The 15,382-nt window shown below is 42.7% G+C and overlaps 1 protein-coding gene across 17 annotated transcripts in view; it reads right to left on the bottom strand.

Annotated features, from left to right (window-relative positions):
* Positions 1 to 15,382, bottom strand: part of SPECC1 (sperm antigen with calponin homology and coiled-coil domains 1) — a 413,523-nt gene that overhangs the window by 141,630 nt on the left and 256,511 nt on the right. For 15 of the 17 annotated variants that reach the window (XR_012468813.1, XR_012468816.1, XR_012468809.1 and 12 more), the window contains one exon: positions 10,958 to 11,041. The exons of 1 other annotated variant lie outside the window; for it this stretch is intronic. Coding sequence is in view for 1 of the 16 variants with exons in the window: in XM_074189252.1 (XP_074045353.1) it covers positions 7,131 to 7,142 (12 nt within the window). In the remaining 15 variants the exon portion in view is untranslated. Of the gene's footprint in view, positions 1 to 7,130; positions 7,180 to 10,957; positions 11,042 to 15,382 lie in introns of those variants that run through there. One more of the 17 variants, XM_074189252.1, reaches the window with a different exon arrangement.

Genomic DNA, 15,382 nt, shown 5'->3' with positions numbered 1-15,382 from the left:
CAGAAAGCTATCCCTTATATGGAGAAAAGAATAAATGAATGTGGGGGAGGATGAGTTATAGTAATACTAGTTGACATGTGGGATCCTAGATCTTGAGCTTGAAAGAGTACTCAGAGGTCAACCTTCCCATTTTACAGGAGAGGAAACTGAGGCACGGGGAAAATGGATTTGCCCAGGTTCCCAGAAACATCAAGTATACCAAGGGAGTGTTCTATGCCTGACCCTCATCTCTTCAAGGAAGGCAGAAAGCTTTCATTTTCTCATCTCTTCTTCAGAGCCAAGCTGGCTTAATTAAGAATCTGCTCTGTAGCAGGCCCTGGACAGGCTCTAGGGACACAAATAAACACCAGTGCCTGCCCTTCGAAAGTGCACACTCTACTGGAGCTAACATACACACTCACACACAAGCACATACACTCTCTCACACACACACACACACACACACACACACACACACACACACAGACACATTCTCATACACTCTCACACACACAAATACACACATACACGTATAAATGCACACCCACAGGAAGCCTTATAAGGTACAGGGAGTAGTAATATATGGCTTACAGAATTCCTAGGATGTGGTGAAAAGTCTGTTTTATTCACTGAATGAGCTCCCACCAACCCCCAGATCTCTCACCCTGCCCTCCTGGAGCATGTGCTCATGGGAAGTTACTGACATTCCTTTAGCAGTCAAAGGTAATAATTACTTGAAAAGGAGGAAAGCACATCTGTTTAGCTGGTTTGTGAAAATTTCAAAATGCTAGTAGTCCAAGGATGAAGCAATGGCTAATGAGGAATGGCATACACAGTCTCCAGGTGGTGGCCACCCCTACTCTCCAAAAGAACCTGGCTGGGTCCAAAGGAGGCCTCTGGTCCCTTCTGAGGGAGCCTCCAGCCACAGATTCAATAGGAGACAAGAGGAGACCATGGATGGCCAGAGCAGTTCCAGGGTTCATTTCACAAGTAGGGAAAGAGTGTTGGAAGATGGGAAGTGGGAGATGCATCTGGGTTTGAATCTTGCCTCTAAGGCCATTAGCTTCTCTCCTTCATTATCTGTCCCCTTTTCTTCTTCTCATCTCTCTCTCTCTCTCTCTCTCTCTCTCTCTCTCTCTCTCTCTCTCTCTCTCTCCCCTTTCTCTCTCTCTCTTTTCCTCCTCTCTGTCTCTCTGTCTGTCTCTCTGTCTGTCATCTGTCTCTCTGTCTCTCTCTCTCTCTCTCCCCCTTTCTCTCTCCTCTTTCCCTCCTCTCTCTCTCTCTCTCTCTCTCTCTCCTCTCTCTCTCTCTCTCTCTCTCTCTCTCTCTCTCTGATGGCTAGAATTGGCTTGGGGCTGATGCCATATTTTCTTTCCTCCTCTATTGAGGAGCATGTGCAGGTCCTAGGTGCCAACAGAATATATGGTCCTGCTGAGGCCATTCCTAGGGAATTCTGCAGTATTCTCACAGGAGGCAAATCTCCAGCCACTGCAGTAAAGGCAGGGGATGGGCTTCATTTGTCATCCGAAGCCTCGAAGCTTCCCTGCCAACAGGCTTTTAAGGTTCTCTGGGGCCTCCCTTTTCAATACACTCCAGCCACCTATTTCAACAGCAAACACATCTGGATTCTCTAAATCTTTGGACTCCTGGGGTGCCTCGTGGCCCCGTTTCTCTTCCTCCTCTCCAGATTCTTCCCTTCTTTTTCCCATGGCCCCCTTCCCCCAGCTGCAGCCAGGGCTGAGGGATGATGCTCTTCTCCCAGCACAAAGGGAGCAAAACCACAGCACAGGGCCATGCCTTATTTAAAATCTGACATCCTGGGCCAATGGTGCACATAGGGAAAAGAGTTTTCTCCTTTCTTGTGTCTTGGATCTCTTTGTCAACTACTCTGATCCCCCTTCTTCTCAAATCATTTTTAAATGCACAAAATAAATACACTGGACTACAAAGGAAGTAGGATGATATATATGAAATGAATGAAATAGAATGATATATAGTCAATGATGTTTGTCTGTTCTCAAAGAAGACCATGACATCAGGGAGGTGATGCCATGACAAGTGTATGAACTGGTTGAGTGGGGGGGGCTGTGCTAAGTCCCCAGCCTCACTCTTTCCTCCATAGTCATCTGGGTCCAGTGGACGGATAGGAATCAGGATGACTAGAGATGGCCCTGGATAAGAGGCAATCAGGGTTAAGTGACTTGCCCAAGGTCACACAGATAATAAGTATCAAGTGTCTGAGGCTGGATTTGACTTAGATCTTCTTGATTCCAGGGCTGGCATTCTATACACTGCACCTCAATATATTTTCTATAGAACAAACATCAAATGGTTGGACCCTAGAAATCAGAACAGAGCTGAGTTCAGACACAACCTTGAATATTTATTAGCAGTATGACCCCCTTAACCCCTGTCTGCCTTAGTTTTCCTATCTGTAAATGGGAATCCAAATAGCACCTACCTCTCAGGTCTGCTGTGAAGCTCGAGTGAGAGTAAGGCCTTACCCCATTGCCTGGCAGATGGTAGGGGGGCACATTAAAACTCCTTTCCTTCTTTCCTTTCTCCACATCCAACATCTTTCCATAGGAGAATGAAAGATCAATGGTTAAGGAGGATCTTGTCATTCCCCAACCTTGTAGGTGACAACCTGCATTGGTGGTGGGTGTTTCATCTAAGAGTTCTGTTTAAACCACTGAGATCCCCAGGACCATTAGGGAGAGGTGTTAGCACTAGGCTTCCGAACCCTTTCTGTGTCTGGGATCCCTCCAGTAACCAGCCTGGGAAACCAACATATCCTTCTCCAGAACCCCATGTTTTTTTAACCCATGAAATAAAACCCACTGATTATAAAGCAAGCAAACTATACTTGAAATAGGGACAGAAATAGCCCCAAGTTAGGAGTCCTTCCCTTCTTTTTCCAGAAACTTGTGGAAGAGGAAAAATCTTGTGTAAAATGTGTAGACTGTGCTTCCTGAGCCTAAATATTCCATGTTAATTTCTGCTGTTATCATCATTCATTCATTCATTCACTGATTCATTCTTTCATCGACTCATCCATTTATTGCTGGGGAAGAAAAACTAGCCACAGCGATAGATCTGCAATAGTAGCTTGGCAGGGAAAGGAAGGAACAACAAAAATAAGCTCTAGTGTCTTAAAATAAGAAGGAGGGAACCCCTCCCCACATACAATTCCAAATCCTGTCTTTTGTCACCCCCTCCCCCACCATTAACCTAGACACTGAACAAAGATACTGCAAAGAAACTTGGCCAGCATCTTTTCATCTGCTCTGCAGTCCTAAGAAGCGACCTATTCCATTCACAGGATGAAGCAATGAATGCTAACTCTGGGGTGTTGGAAGATGTCAAAGAAACAAAGTATCCTGGGAGGCTTTCCCCCTTGGTTTTTTCCTTCTCTTAAGAGTGTTTCTGTTGCTGTTTTCCAGATTTGGGGGAGGGAGGTGGTAACCCCAAGTTTCTCCTCCTTTTCTGATGATTTGCCAGGTGGAGTCAGGAAGAAGTGGAGAATGGTTCCATCAATGGGAGCTGGGATCTCTGAGAGTAGTCTGCAAACTCCTTGGCCCCAGGCAGCAATTACTCTCCCTTCTTTTTAAAGTTGAGTTCTTTTACTCCTATTCTGGTACAGAAGATTTGGAAGAGATGACCTGGCTCCAGATCCTCATGCTCCACACACACACACACACACACACACACACACACACACACACTTTATCCTCCTAACAGCTCTATTATTATATCCATTTTACAGATGAGGAAACGAAGACAAATAAAGGGTTTTTTGTTTTTTTCATTTTTTTCAATTTGTTTTGCTTTTAAATAGACCTTCCCCAGAGTTGAGATTTGAACTCAGGGTTTCTTGACTGCAGGCCAGATACTATAATGTTATACAGTCTATATATGTGTTTGAATGTGTTATATAATCCATTTATAATTATATATGTAATATATCTTAAGAGGAGATATAGAAAGAAGAAAGTATTTAAAATAGAAATATATTCATTATATTTATAAATATAATATAATGGGAATATAATATAAGTTTATATGCTGTTAAACACATAATATTTAAATAAATATATTTCTATATATTTTTAAAAACCTCTATTTACACTCTGATACCTATCTGGTCCTATCTGAGAGTTTCAAGAGTTTCCCAAATTGAAACTGTTTTTGTGAGTACTGGATCACATGATATGAACACGCAAAAGGATTGATGAGATCAGCAAGCCAGTATTTCAGGAGTGGTAATTCCTTCCACCTAGCTAACTGCAACCCCAAGCAGGTGAGAACTTCTTAGAAAAGTTCCAGGGGGTTTGCTTGAAGGACAGAGGTTTTAAACTGACTCCTCTAGAGGGTTCACAGCTAGTAAGTGGCCAGATTTGATGGCAGTTCTGTAAGTCCAACACTCAAGCTTGGCTGCCTCTCCATCCTCATTTCATAGGATCATAATTTTATGATCCAAAAAGGGTCTTAGAAACTACTGAGTTCAACCTCTTCATTTTACAGATGAGGAAACTGAGGTAGGGGTGAAGTGACTTGCCCAGGATCACACTGCTAGTTAAAGTGTCTGAAGCTTGAATTTGGCTCCAGACCTTCCTAACTTCAGGTTTGATGAGCCAGGAGGCCCCTTGAATGACTGAAAGCCCTATGACTGTGTTTATTTTCTGTCTGGCATTACCTCATTTTTGACACTACAATAATAACACCACTTTGTCAAACAATGGTGTGTCGAATTCATGATTCAGAATAGAATTAAGTTCCCTTGTTTGAATATTAACTTGTGACTCAACCTGAATCCATTTAGTCTTCATTTAAAGATTTTCAGGTCAGTAATTTAACTGCTTCTGCTAAAAATAATAATAATAAAAGGGCAATGACATTTTTAAGCATAGGGCCTGGATCCCAGGAGCCCCCAAAGCAAGGAGGTCTTGGCACCACAGGGAACAACAGATGCAAGAGAAACATCTTTTGCTGAAACAACCTTATCACATAGAGATGATCAATAAAATACAAACCCTTCTCTGACATTTGAAAGTCCTTCACACTGGGGCTCCAGCCTGTCTTTCCAGGCTGATTTCACTTTCCTACATATCTTATGCACTGTGCATTTCAGTCAACCATGAACCATGAACCATAAAATCCCATCTCTCATCTCCAGGTCTTTGCCCAGGCTGTGCCCTATGCCTATAATATAATCTTTCCCCCACTCTCTTCCTCTTTGAATTTCCAAATTCTCTCAAGTTCAATTCAAATGCCAGCTTCCAGACAAGGCTAAAACAGATCCCCCTCACCACCCCCACCCAATCCTTGGCACTCCTAGCAACACAAACTTTGTCACTATTTTGAATTTGCTTATATATTTTATATATCTTTTTGATTTCCTATGCAGCAAACTCCCCCAGGGCAGGGACTGCCTTTTACTTATTTTTTTATATTCCCATCATTTAGCACAGTGTCTGGAACCTGTTAGATCCTTAATAAATGTTGATTGATTAATTGATATTTTATATTTGTTGTGTATGAGCTATTTCTCCCTAGTAGAATGTAAGTTCCTTGAGGGCAAGGGCCATTCATTTTTGTCTGTCTTCTCAGGGCTTTACTCAGTTCATGACACACAGTAGGTAGGCATTTAACAAATGCTTGATGGACTCAAATGAATTGGGGACAAGAAGGGGAACCTAAGTAGCGATATAAATGACTAGGAAATAATTAGGAGCATATATAGCCAGTTATACAAGTATCCACTAGATCATCAGAAAGCTAAGAAAAAAAATATATATATATATATGTGTGTGTGTGTGTACACACACACACACACACACACACACACACACACATACACACACGCATAAACAATGTATGTGCCCTAAATGGATTAGAATGACCAAGACAATTGGAGGGAATCTTGGGTTATTTCAACAATCAATCAGAAACATGTATTTATTAAGTGGCCCTTGGTTTTTTTCAGGATGGACACACTTGGGCATTTCTGTAGGCAGTGGATAGGGAGGAGAAGAGGGAGGGAGGAAGGGAGGAAGAGGGAGAGAGAAAAAGAGAATGATTGAGGATGAGCTCTTTATTTTACAGATCAGGAGAGAAAAGGGAAGAAAGAGTCAGTCAGACAGATGGAAATAGAGAGAGGACCGAGAAACAGAGACAGACAGACAGAGAGCCAGGAGAGACAGAGGTAGAGACAGACAGACAGACAGAAAGAGACAGAAAGAGAGGGAGGAAGGGGGGGGGGGGGGGAGGGGGAGGGAGAGAGAGAGAGAGAGAGAGAGAGAGAGAGAGAGAGAGAGAGAGAGAGAGAGAGAGAGAGAGAGGGAGGAGAGAATGATGGAGGATGAGATCATTAATTTTACAGATTGGGGATTACAAATGTGGAGCCAGAAGACCCCTTAGAGACCTGATCCTCTTATTTTACAGATGAGGAAACTGAGGCCCAGGTTGGAGAAGAAACTTGACTTGGATCACACAGGGCAAAGCAAGAGTTTAGACTCTCAGCTTGCACTCAAAATCTGGCATATTCCCTCATCCCATTCTGCTCTGCCTTTCCTTAAAACAGCAGAGTATTAAAAAATCAATATAAAAGTAAATACCTGGAAGGACCTCCAGATATTTCCCCCCAGATAGGTCTCCATCTCATGTTTTAAAATTAATCAAATAATTAATAAAAATAAAATTAATTAATTATAAATTAAATAATTAATTTAAATTAATTTAAAAAATCAATATAAAGTAAATTTATGGGGGCTAATCAGAGAGGGTAACCTGCTCTGGGTCCCATAGCAGATCTTTGAATACTGCTACCTCTGATGCCACCTGCAAAAGCTTCTATGGCACTGCATTCTTTGGGAGGGGATCATCTATTCCTTGGCTATCTAGTGAACCCATGAATCCCTTTTCAAATCACATAATACTGAAATCAGTGATTATATTGAAACACACATATTATGAAGGCATACAGTAAGCACTAAATAGGTGCACAGAGCCCAGGTTAAGAAACCTTGGCACCAAGGTTCCTGCCATGCTGGGGAAGGCAGAGACTTTAGGGCTGAAGAAGAGGAGGACTGGAGGCCAGGCCAGGGCTGGGGGCCGGGGGGCAAGGGCAGGGCAGGGAAATGGCCTCTTACCTTGGCCAGCATGCTCTGGATGTGTTGAATCTCGGTGTTGGCTTTCAGCAACTCGGCTTCTATTACTAGAGGAGGAGTTGGTCCATTGGGAAGGGCCAGCTGAGCTATGGAAAAAAGCATCAGTAAATTTTTATTTTTTAAAAGACTAGAGGAGCAGTAGGTTTTGGTGGTGAAGAAGATGCCATATTCCTCTCAAGTCTCATTTGTGAAGCACTCTGCTTGGTAATGGCCAATTCTCAGAGATGCTGGAGGATGAGTCTGAATTTGAGACTAAAGGAGATCATCAGGAAGGCATTGTAAAAGGGCATGTGTGAGAGATACAGAGACAGAGAGAGAGACAAACAGACAGACAGAGACAGAGAGAGACAGAGACAGACAGAGACAGAGAGACAGATAAACAGAGACATAGACAGACAGAAAGAAACAGAGCAAAAGAGAGACAGAGAGAGAAACAGAGACAGAGAGAGAAACAGAGACAGAGACAGAAAGACAGAGACAGAGATAGACAGAGACAGACATAGACAGACAGACAGAAAGACAGAGAAAGGGATGGAGAGAGAGAGACAGAGACGGAGAAATAGAGCCAGAGAGACAGAAATAGAGAAGAGAGATAGAAACAGGGAGAGATAAAGAGAAATTGGGGTGAGACAGGTGGGGGATGATTGTCAAGGTGAATTATATGCTGTGGAAGCTGGAGTGGAAGCCAAAAACCTATTAGAAATGAATCTAAAATGAGGGGTGGTCAAGGAGAAATAGTGCAGCCAGAGAGAGAGAGAGAGAGAGAGGGAGAGAGAGAGAGAGAGAGAGAGAGAGCTCCAAAAGCTCTGAACACTAGGGAGTTAAGGCTGCCTCTTAGTGAAAGTAGACCAGGGTACCCAAATGGTTCTATATGGTAACAGTCAAAACAAGGAGAAATCTGGGGTGAGGCCCATGGACTCAGAGTGGGAAGGAACCCTAAATGTCAGCTAATCCAAACTCCCTCTTTTAAGGTTGAAACTGAAGCCCAGAGCTTCCTTCAGAAAGCATTTCCTGACCTCCACCCCCATCAGTGTGTATTTATTTTGTATATATCTTTCATTTAATTATCTGTGAACATGTTGTACCTCCCTATTAGAATTCATCCATCAGCAAGAATTTTTCAAGGGCTTATTATGCCCTAGGACAGGGGTGGGAATTGTTTTCTTTTACAAGACCATTTGGATATTATAACAAAATTCATAGGCCATATAAAATTATTAACTTAAAAATTAGCCAGGCATCTTTGGTCAAACATTTAATTAATTCACCACTTAAAAACTCCTAGATTTATTCAATTTCCAGTCCCCAAGCTAGGGATGCAAAGACAAAGAATGAAACAATCTCTACTATTTAAGGAGTTAACATTCTAACAGAATGCTAGAATGGAAATCTAGTTCCTGACTTGGGGCCACTCTAATTTGGGTTGTTTCCTAGCAAAGTACCTGCCTCCCACTAGGTGCTTACTAAATTTGTGAAGAGAGAGACTACCCAGAAGCTGATGCAGGGATGAAGAATGAAGGTGGTGGTGGCTGGAAGGAAGAGGCAGGTGATTAAACAAAGAATAGGATGATAGAAGGGGGTGGGCTGGGGGTGGTTTTGAAGGTGAAGGATCAAAATCATGCTGCGGTTGTGACCAGAGAGAGAGAAAGAGAGAGAGAAATGGAAGTAACCAGAGGTAATTGAGAAGAGGAAAGGAAAGAGAGAAATGAAATGATCTCTGTTTTTGATATGCTAAGTTTTAATTGCTTAATGGAACAGTCAAATACAGGCAACTAAACAGTTTCCCAGTGAGGCTAAAGATTGTGTGCAGATAAAGACAGATTGGAAAATCGGGAGCACAGAAGAGGTAAGAGCCCCGGAAAAGTAGATGAATTGCCCAAGAATATCAGTATAAGGAGGGAAAAGAAAAGGTAGAAAGTCAGGAAAGAAAAGAATGGTCTGAAAAATGATGTGTGTCCTTCGGGATGGTTCACTAACTCTACATATGAAATCCTAACTCCTACCTCCAGGACTTTGCCCAGGCTGTCCCCCATCCCTCCTCACCTGTATCTCTTAGGTTCTTTACCTTTCTTCCAGACTCAGCTCAAATGCCATTTTCTTCAGGAGGCCCCTCCTAGTCTCCCCCACTGCTGGTGTCTTCCTCTCATCCATGCTGCATTTATTGTGTTTGTACACTTGAATTATACATTAGAATTTAGGCCCCAACGGGGGAAGCTAGGTAGTACAGTGGATAGAGTACTGGCCCTAGAGTCAGGAGGACCTGAGTTCAAATTCGGAGTGTACACCTGATACTTAGGAGCTGTTTGATCTTGGGCAAGTCATTTAACCTCCCCCACCAAAGAAAGAAAGAAAGAAAGAAAGAAAGAAAGAAAGAAAGAAAGAAAGAAAGAAAGAAAGAAAGAAAGTCATTTATTAGGTCATTATTAAGTGTCTGAGACCGGATTTGAACCCAGGTACTCCTGACTCCAGGGCTGGTGCTTTATCCACTGGGCCGGTGCTTTATCCACTGTGCCACCTAGCCTCCCCCACATACTTTTAAAGCAATTGTTTTGGCCCCTGACTTTACATTGCTTTCTCTAGAAATGAGAACCACTTCAATTAAGTTGCTTCTTATCTTTAAAACATCAGGAAAGAAAGAAAGAAAGAAAGAAAGAAAGAAAGAAAGAAAGAAAGAAAGAAAGAAAGAAAGCCCCTTGAGAGCAGGAACTATTCTGGGTTTTCTTTTTTTTTTTCCCTTGGGAAATATTAAGTTCTTAAGTGCTTGAGGACTGAGTAGATAAACCTTACATACAGCAACATATTGGCTGAATTAAACTAATAGTTATTCATTCTATATATATTTGCTTATTAACTAGCTAAGATGAAATATTAGTGTCCAACACCATGGAAGTCAAGAAAGAGAGTTTCGAGAAGGGGGGGGGGGGTAACCACAGAAAGTGTAGCAGAAAGACCAAGAAGGGTAAGTGGGAAGTGACTGTTGACTTTGGCCAAGAGTGAGAAAGGAATGGAGGAGCTAGAAGTCAGAGCAGACAGGTCTGAGGATCAAGTACTGAGAGAATGGAGTCTGAAGGGCAGACCCTCCATGAGTGGGGGACGGAGGCAGCAGGGAGCAAACTGGCAGTGGAGAGGAAGGAGGGGAGGGGGAGGGAGGGAAAAAGAAGGAAGAGGAGAAGTAGAAAGAAGAGAGGAAGAAGAGAAGGAGGGAGAGGAGGAAGAGGAGGAAGAAGAGGAGGAAAAGGAAGGAGAGGAGGAGGAAGAGAAGGAAGAGGAAAAGAAAGAGGAGAAGGAAGAAGGAGAAGAGGAGGAACAGAAAGAGGATAGGGAGGAGGAGAAGGAGGAGGAGGAGGAGAGAGAGCAAAAGAATGTTTGTGTATTTGTTTCCCTGATGGACACCCAATACCCAGATTCTGATGCCAATGGCCAATGCTTCCCTTTCTCCATTCTTGAAGAAGCTCATCCCAACAGAGCACCGGCTACTCTTTCTTTTTGTTTTGGAAAGAGGTAGAATGGCCAAGAGCCCCGAATCTTCTGGTATTGAAGCTACAGAGCGTAGCTAAACAGCTGGCCAGACCCTGGATGCTGTGTGAATGGGGAAGGGTTACATCGGGCACGATTAAATTGGAACGGGTATCGGAAAAGGCTAGGAAGCAAGGTCTGAGAACAGTGACTATATTTTTCACATCGGAAGTTAGTGCCAAATGTTTTTTTGACTTTCCCATCATTTACAGCATGGTACCTGAGTTTGCTCTGTGGTTTCAAGCCCCCAGGGGTAGGGGTCAGCAACCTGGCATGATTGAAGCCCAGTGAAGGGGGTCTGCCCAGGGACTCGAGTGAGGGGCTCTTACGGAGGTAATGGTCGGGTTTCAGGTCCTCATTTCTTCCCTTTAGGATGTCTGTGTGAACAACAACAAAAATCACCCATTTTAGACACAGAGGGACTGGCTAAGTAATCACTTTTCTTGACCGAATATGCGCATAGAAACAGGGTCTGACTGACAAAAGAGCTGCTAAGGACATTTACTGGTCATCATATTTTATAAAGACAGAATAACAAATTTTTTTCTCTGGAAGAAATTAGAGTCATTAGTGAAAGAAAGTTTAGTCATTATTAAAGACTTCTAGGAGGAGAGTCTGAAGAATAAAAAAGTCTAGTAAATTATACCTACCATTTAATAGCTGAAGAAGATGAAATTTCTTGTGAAGATGAATCACAAGAAATGTGGCCCTGCTGGGGTAAAGTGAGAGAAGAGACCCTTCTTTCTCACTAACTAGATTTACTCTAAAGGGTATAATCTTCTTTTTACTCTAACAATCATTGCACCCCACCCCTTTTGGTATCTAGTTAGAGGCAAAGATCACAGGATCATAGATTTGGAGTTAGAAAGGGGCCTTATCAGGCATAGGATAATAGGTTTAGGACTGGAAGGGAGCCAAGGTGGCACAGCAGACAAAGTTTTGGATTTGGGAATTAGGAAGACAAGTTCAAATCTGACCTCAGACACTTAACAACTATATGACCCTGGGCAAGTCACTTCCCTCTGTTTGCTTCAATTTCCTTATCTATAAAACGGAGCTAAAATCAAAAGTCTAAAGGCAATTAGGGGGTCAGTGGATAGAGTGCCAGATCTAGAGTCAGGATGACCCATCTTCCTGAGTTCAAATTTGGCCCCAGTCATTTATTAGTTGTGTGACCCTGGGCAAGTCACTTCACCTGGTTTGTCTCAGTTTCCTCATCTCCAAAATGAACTGGAGAAGGGAAATGGCAACTCACTCTAGGATCTTTGCCAAGAAAACTCCATTTGGAGTCAGAAAGAGTTGGATGTGACTAAAAATAAATGAACAACAACAGTACTAGCATCTACCTAAGGTTGTAATGAGGAGCAAATGAGATCACATATGAAGCACACTTTGTAACCTTTGAAGTCTTCTATATTGAGATAGCTATTATTTATTATTATTATTATTAATATCAACAATATTATAGTGATGATTATAATAATGATATTGTGGTAATATTTATCATCATTGTTCTATTATTAGGTCACTTAATGCAATTCCCTTCATGTTATATACGTGTGTGTGTATTGAACCTAAGGGACATCTTAAGTAATGCAGTGGATATAGAGTACTAGCCCTGAAGTCAGGAGAACATGAGTTCAGATTTGACCCCAGACACTAACTGTATGACTTTGGACAAGTCATTTATCCTGATTACTTAAAAAAAAACTAAGATCCAATCAGATGAAATATTTTGTCCAAGACCAAACAGTAAATGAAAGAGCTAGGATTTGAATCCAGGACCTCTAACTACAAATATGGGGATCTAGATTTCCACTGCTCTACCCTGCCCTAGAAGAAGGCAGTGAAAGCAAGACTGAGATGAAATTTCTTAAAAGAATCATGAAATTTCCAAGCTGAAAGTGACCCTAGGGGTCACTCAGCTTAAACCTCTGAATTTTCTAATGGAGGACAAAAGAGGCCCAGAGAGGGGAAATAATGTCCCTCAATGTCTCAGAACTAGTTGATGGCCGGCAAGAACTAGAATCTGCTCTTGACTCCCCAGTCCAAACCCCAGTCCTGCTTCTCTTGGGCATCTGGAAGAAGACCACTCCCTGGAACCCATCCCAGAAAAGGACATAACAGAGTGTTCCTGCAACCCTTATTTTGGTCAAACAAAACTGGAATAACCGGCTCATAAAGAGCAGTAACAAAGGGGGCTATGGGGAAGCATGTGACAGCCCATGAGTCCCAAGACTCTGAGGCGCTTGACCCCAGTGTCCTTCACTGGCCAGGCCCTTGTCAGCCGAGGAAACAGAGTGGATGCAGAGGGGTCTGGGAAAGAGGGAAAGGCAGCATCACAGGTTGTTTACTCAGTGGCAGTGGCCTCCACCCCGAGTTGCTCTCAGCAATTAAGATTCCCCTTTGTGAAAGATCGGCCATCAAGAAAGTGAAGTCATCCTCCTTGAGTGAAGTGAAAACAAACACTGAGACCTGAGGAAAAAAAGATGAAGGGTCCCCAAGATACAGTGACATGCCAACCAGCTGTGATAGCATTAGTCGGGGGAGTGCTTCTAACCACCAGACTCTCCCCATCCTTGAAGAGGGTCTTCTAAAGTGGTTGTGGGCTCCCTGGCCACTAGTTCCATTATGTTTACTTCAAAAATGTCACCAGCAGGTTGGGTTTTCCCCACTACCAAAAGGGAGAGCAACACTTTGTAGATGATCTTAGAGAGATGTTGGGGTTGAAAAATTCTTGACCCCATGTCCACCCTGGTGGAGAACTTCTCCTTGTATAACACACGTACAATTTGGTCAACAGACATTTCAAACCGCCACTGGAATGACCTTTATAGATTATGGGTCATCTTCACATCATGACAAGGCATTGGAGAATTTTAGTGAAGGGGGAAGTCCTTAACAACTTATTAAAATTAAGATGGCCTGACATATGGGCATAGCCTCAGTGAAGAAGTTCTCATTGGGGCAGTTAGGCGATGCAGTGAAATAGAGCACTAGCCCTGAGTCAGGAGGACCTGAGTTCAAATCCAGAATCAGACACTTAATAATTGCCTAGTTGTGTGACCTTGGGCAAGTCACTTAACCCCAATACCTTGCAAAAACAAAAAGAAAAAATTCTCATGGACTATGACTTGTTTCTCTCTCTCTCTCTCTCTCTCTCTCTCTCTCTCTCTCTCTCTCTCTCTCTCTCTCTGGAAAATATTTTAGTGCATCTTCTAGGAGAATACAAAGGAAAAGAAGCATAAGAAATAGGAGGCTGACCTATCTGCTAAACCCTAAAGTATATATTCAAGGCAGCCCCTCTGAATCCTTTCTCTTTTCTCCCATATCCCATTTTAGTTTGGTTTTATTAAATCCAACAGCTATCAAACACCCACTGTGCGTAAGTCACTAGGAGAAAAAAAGAGAGAAAAATTGGAAACAGTCCCTGCCCTCAAAAAGCTTTTATGACTCTGGGTGATATAATAAAGTTAAGTGAATACAAGGTTATTTGAAGGGAGATAAGTCACCAACTCTAAGGGAAGAGCCAGAAAAGGGTTCGTAGAGAAAGTGAATCATGAAGAAATATAGAGGTTCTAAGGTCTCTACAGAAGTGAGAAAGGGGACTGTTCAGGGCACCTTTTCAGAAACTGTTAGTAACTCTTAAGTCACATGAGGTACTGTATCACCCAGACTGTGTTGGAAGTGAGCCTTGCTCCCAGTTCTTTCTGACTAGGAACAATCCCATCCTCCAAGCTTGACTGCCTCTTAGGTCACTCAGCATCCTCTCTTTGTTTTTTTTTCCTTATTTACAGAATAACAAGGTTGTACTTGATGTCCCCTGAGCTCCCTTCCTGCTCTTCATCTAAGACCCAAGTTGCAGAAGGACTTCAACCATTCATTGGTGAAGAATCCTAGATCCCTGACTCTTCATTGGTGAAGTAACCTGACAGAATCCTAGATCCTGGACCCCCGACCACCAGGGCATCACTGGCATGCAATGTGACCCTGGCTGGTTGATGGTTGGCTCACCAGAGGGAAGTTTCTGGCAGGTTCCTACCAGTTTGGAATGGTATCAGGCAAGGGCCCCATGATACCCTTCCCATCTACACTCTGAAGACCAGCCTTGATACATTGGTTACAAGCTGTTAAATTCTTTGACCAGGGCAACTTTAAAAGACCCGTACAAAGAGGTAGAAGGGTTTGAGTCTTCATTGAGGGTGGGCACACCCATACCAAGGAGATCACAGATCCTTCAAGTCCAAAAATAGGCTTTACAACATAATACTGAGAAAATTCTGTTTTCAAATGAACCATTTTGAGTAGCCGTGATGGTCCTCTATACTCCAATGGATGGTTTTCTCTTGGTTCTAGAAAGCTAAGCTGGCTCAGCCCTGAAAACAGAAGGGAAGGTGGTGGATTAAATAGGGACAGGAGAGTGGACCAGTGATAGCCCAGCTCCAAGTCTCTTCCTAGGGCCTGTTTATTGGGATGTCAATCCAAAGGAAGACTATAGAATAGTACTAGGAGGGAGGAAAGGAACTGAATGGGGGCAGGGAAAGGGGGGTGGGAAGTCATGAAAAGAAAGCAAACAAAGAAGGCCTAAAATAAAAAAGATGTACTTCTCAGAAACTATGAAAGTTATGGAAATTCAGATCCAGATAGGGCCCCCTCTTAAAATAGCTGGTCTAATTCTCTTGAGATTCTAATCCATTTTCACATAATTCACTAGAGAC

This window comes from Macrotis lagotis, chromosome 5, assembly GCF_037893015.1.
Source record: "Macrotis lagotis isolate mMagLag1 chromosome 5, bilby.v1.9.chrom.fasta, whole genome shotgun sequence".
NCBI lineage: Eukaryota > Metazoa > Chordata > Mammalia > Peramelemorphia > Peramelidae > Macrotis > Macrotis lagotis.
This window is presented reverse-complemented; position numbering and strand designations above follow the sequence as displayed.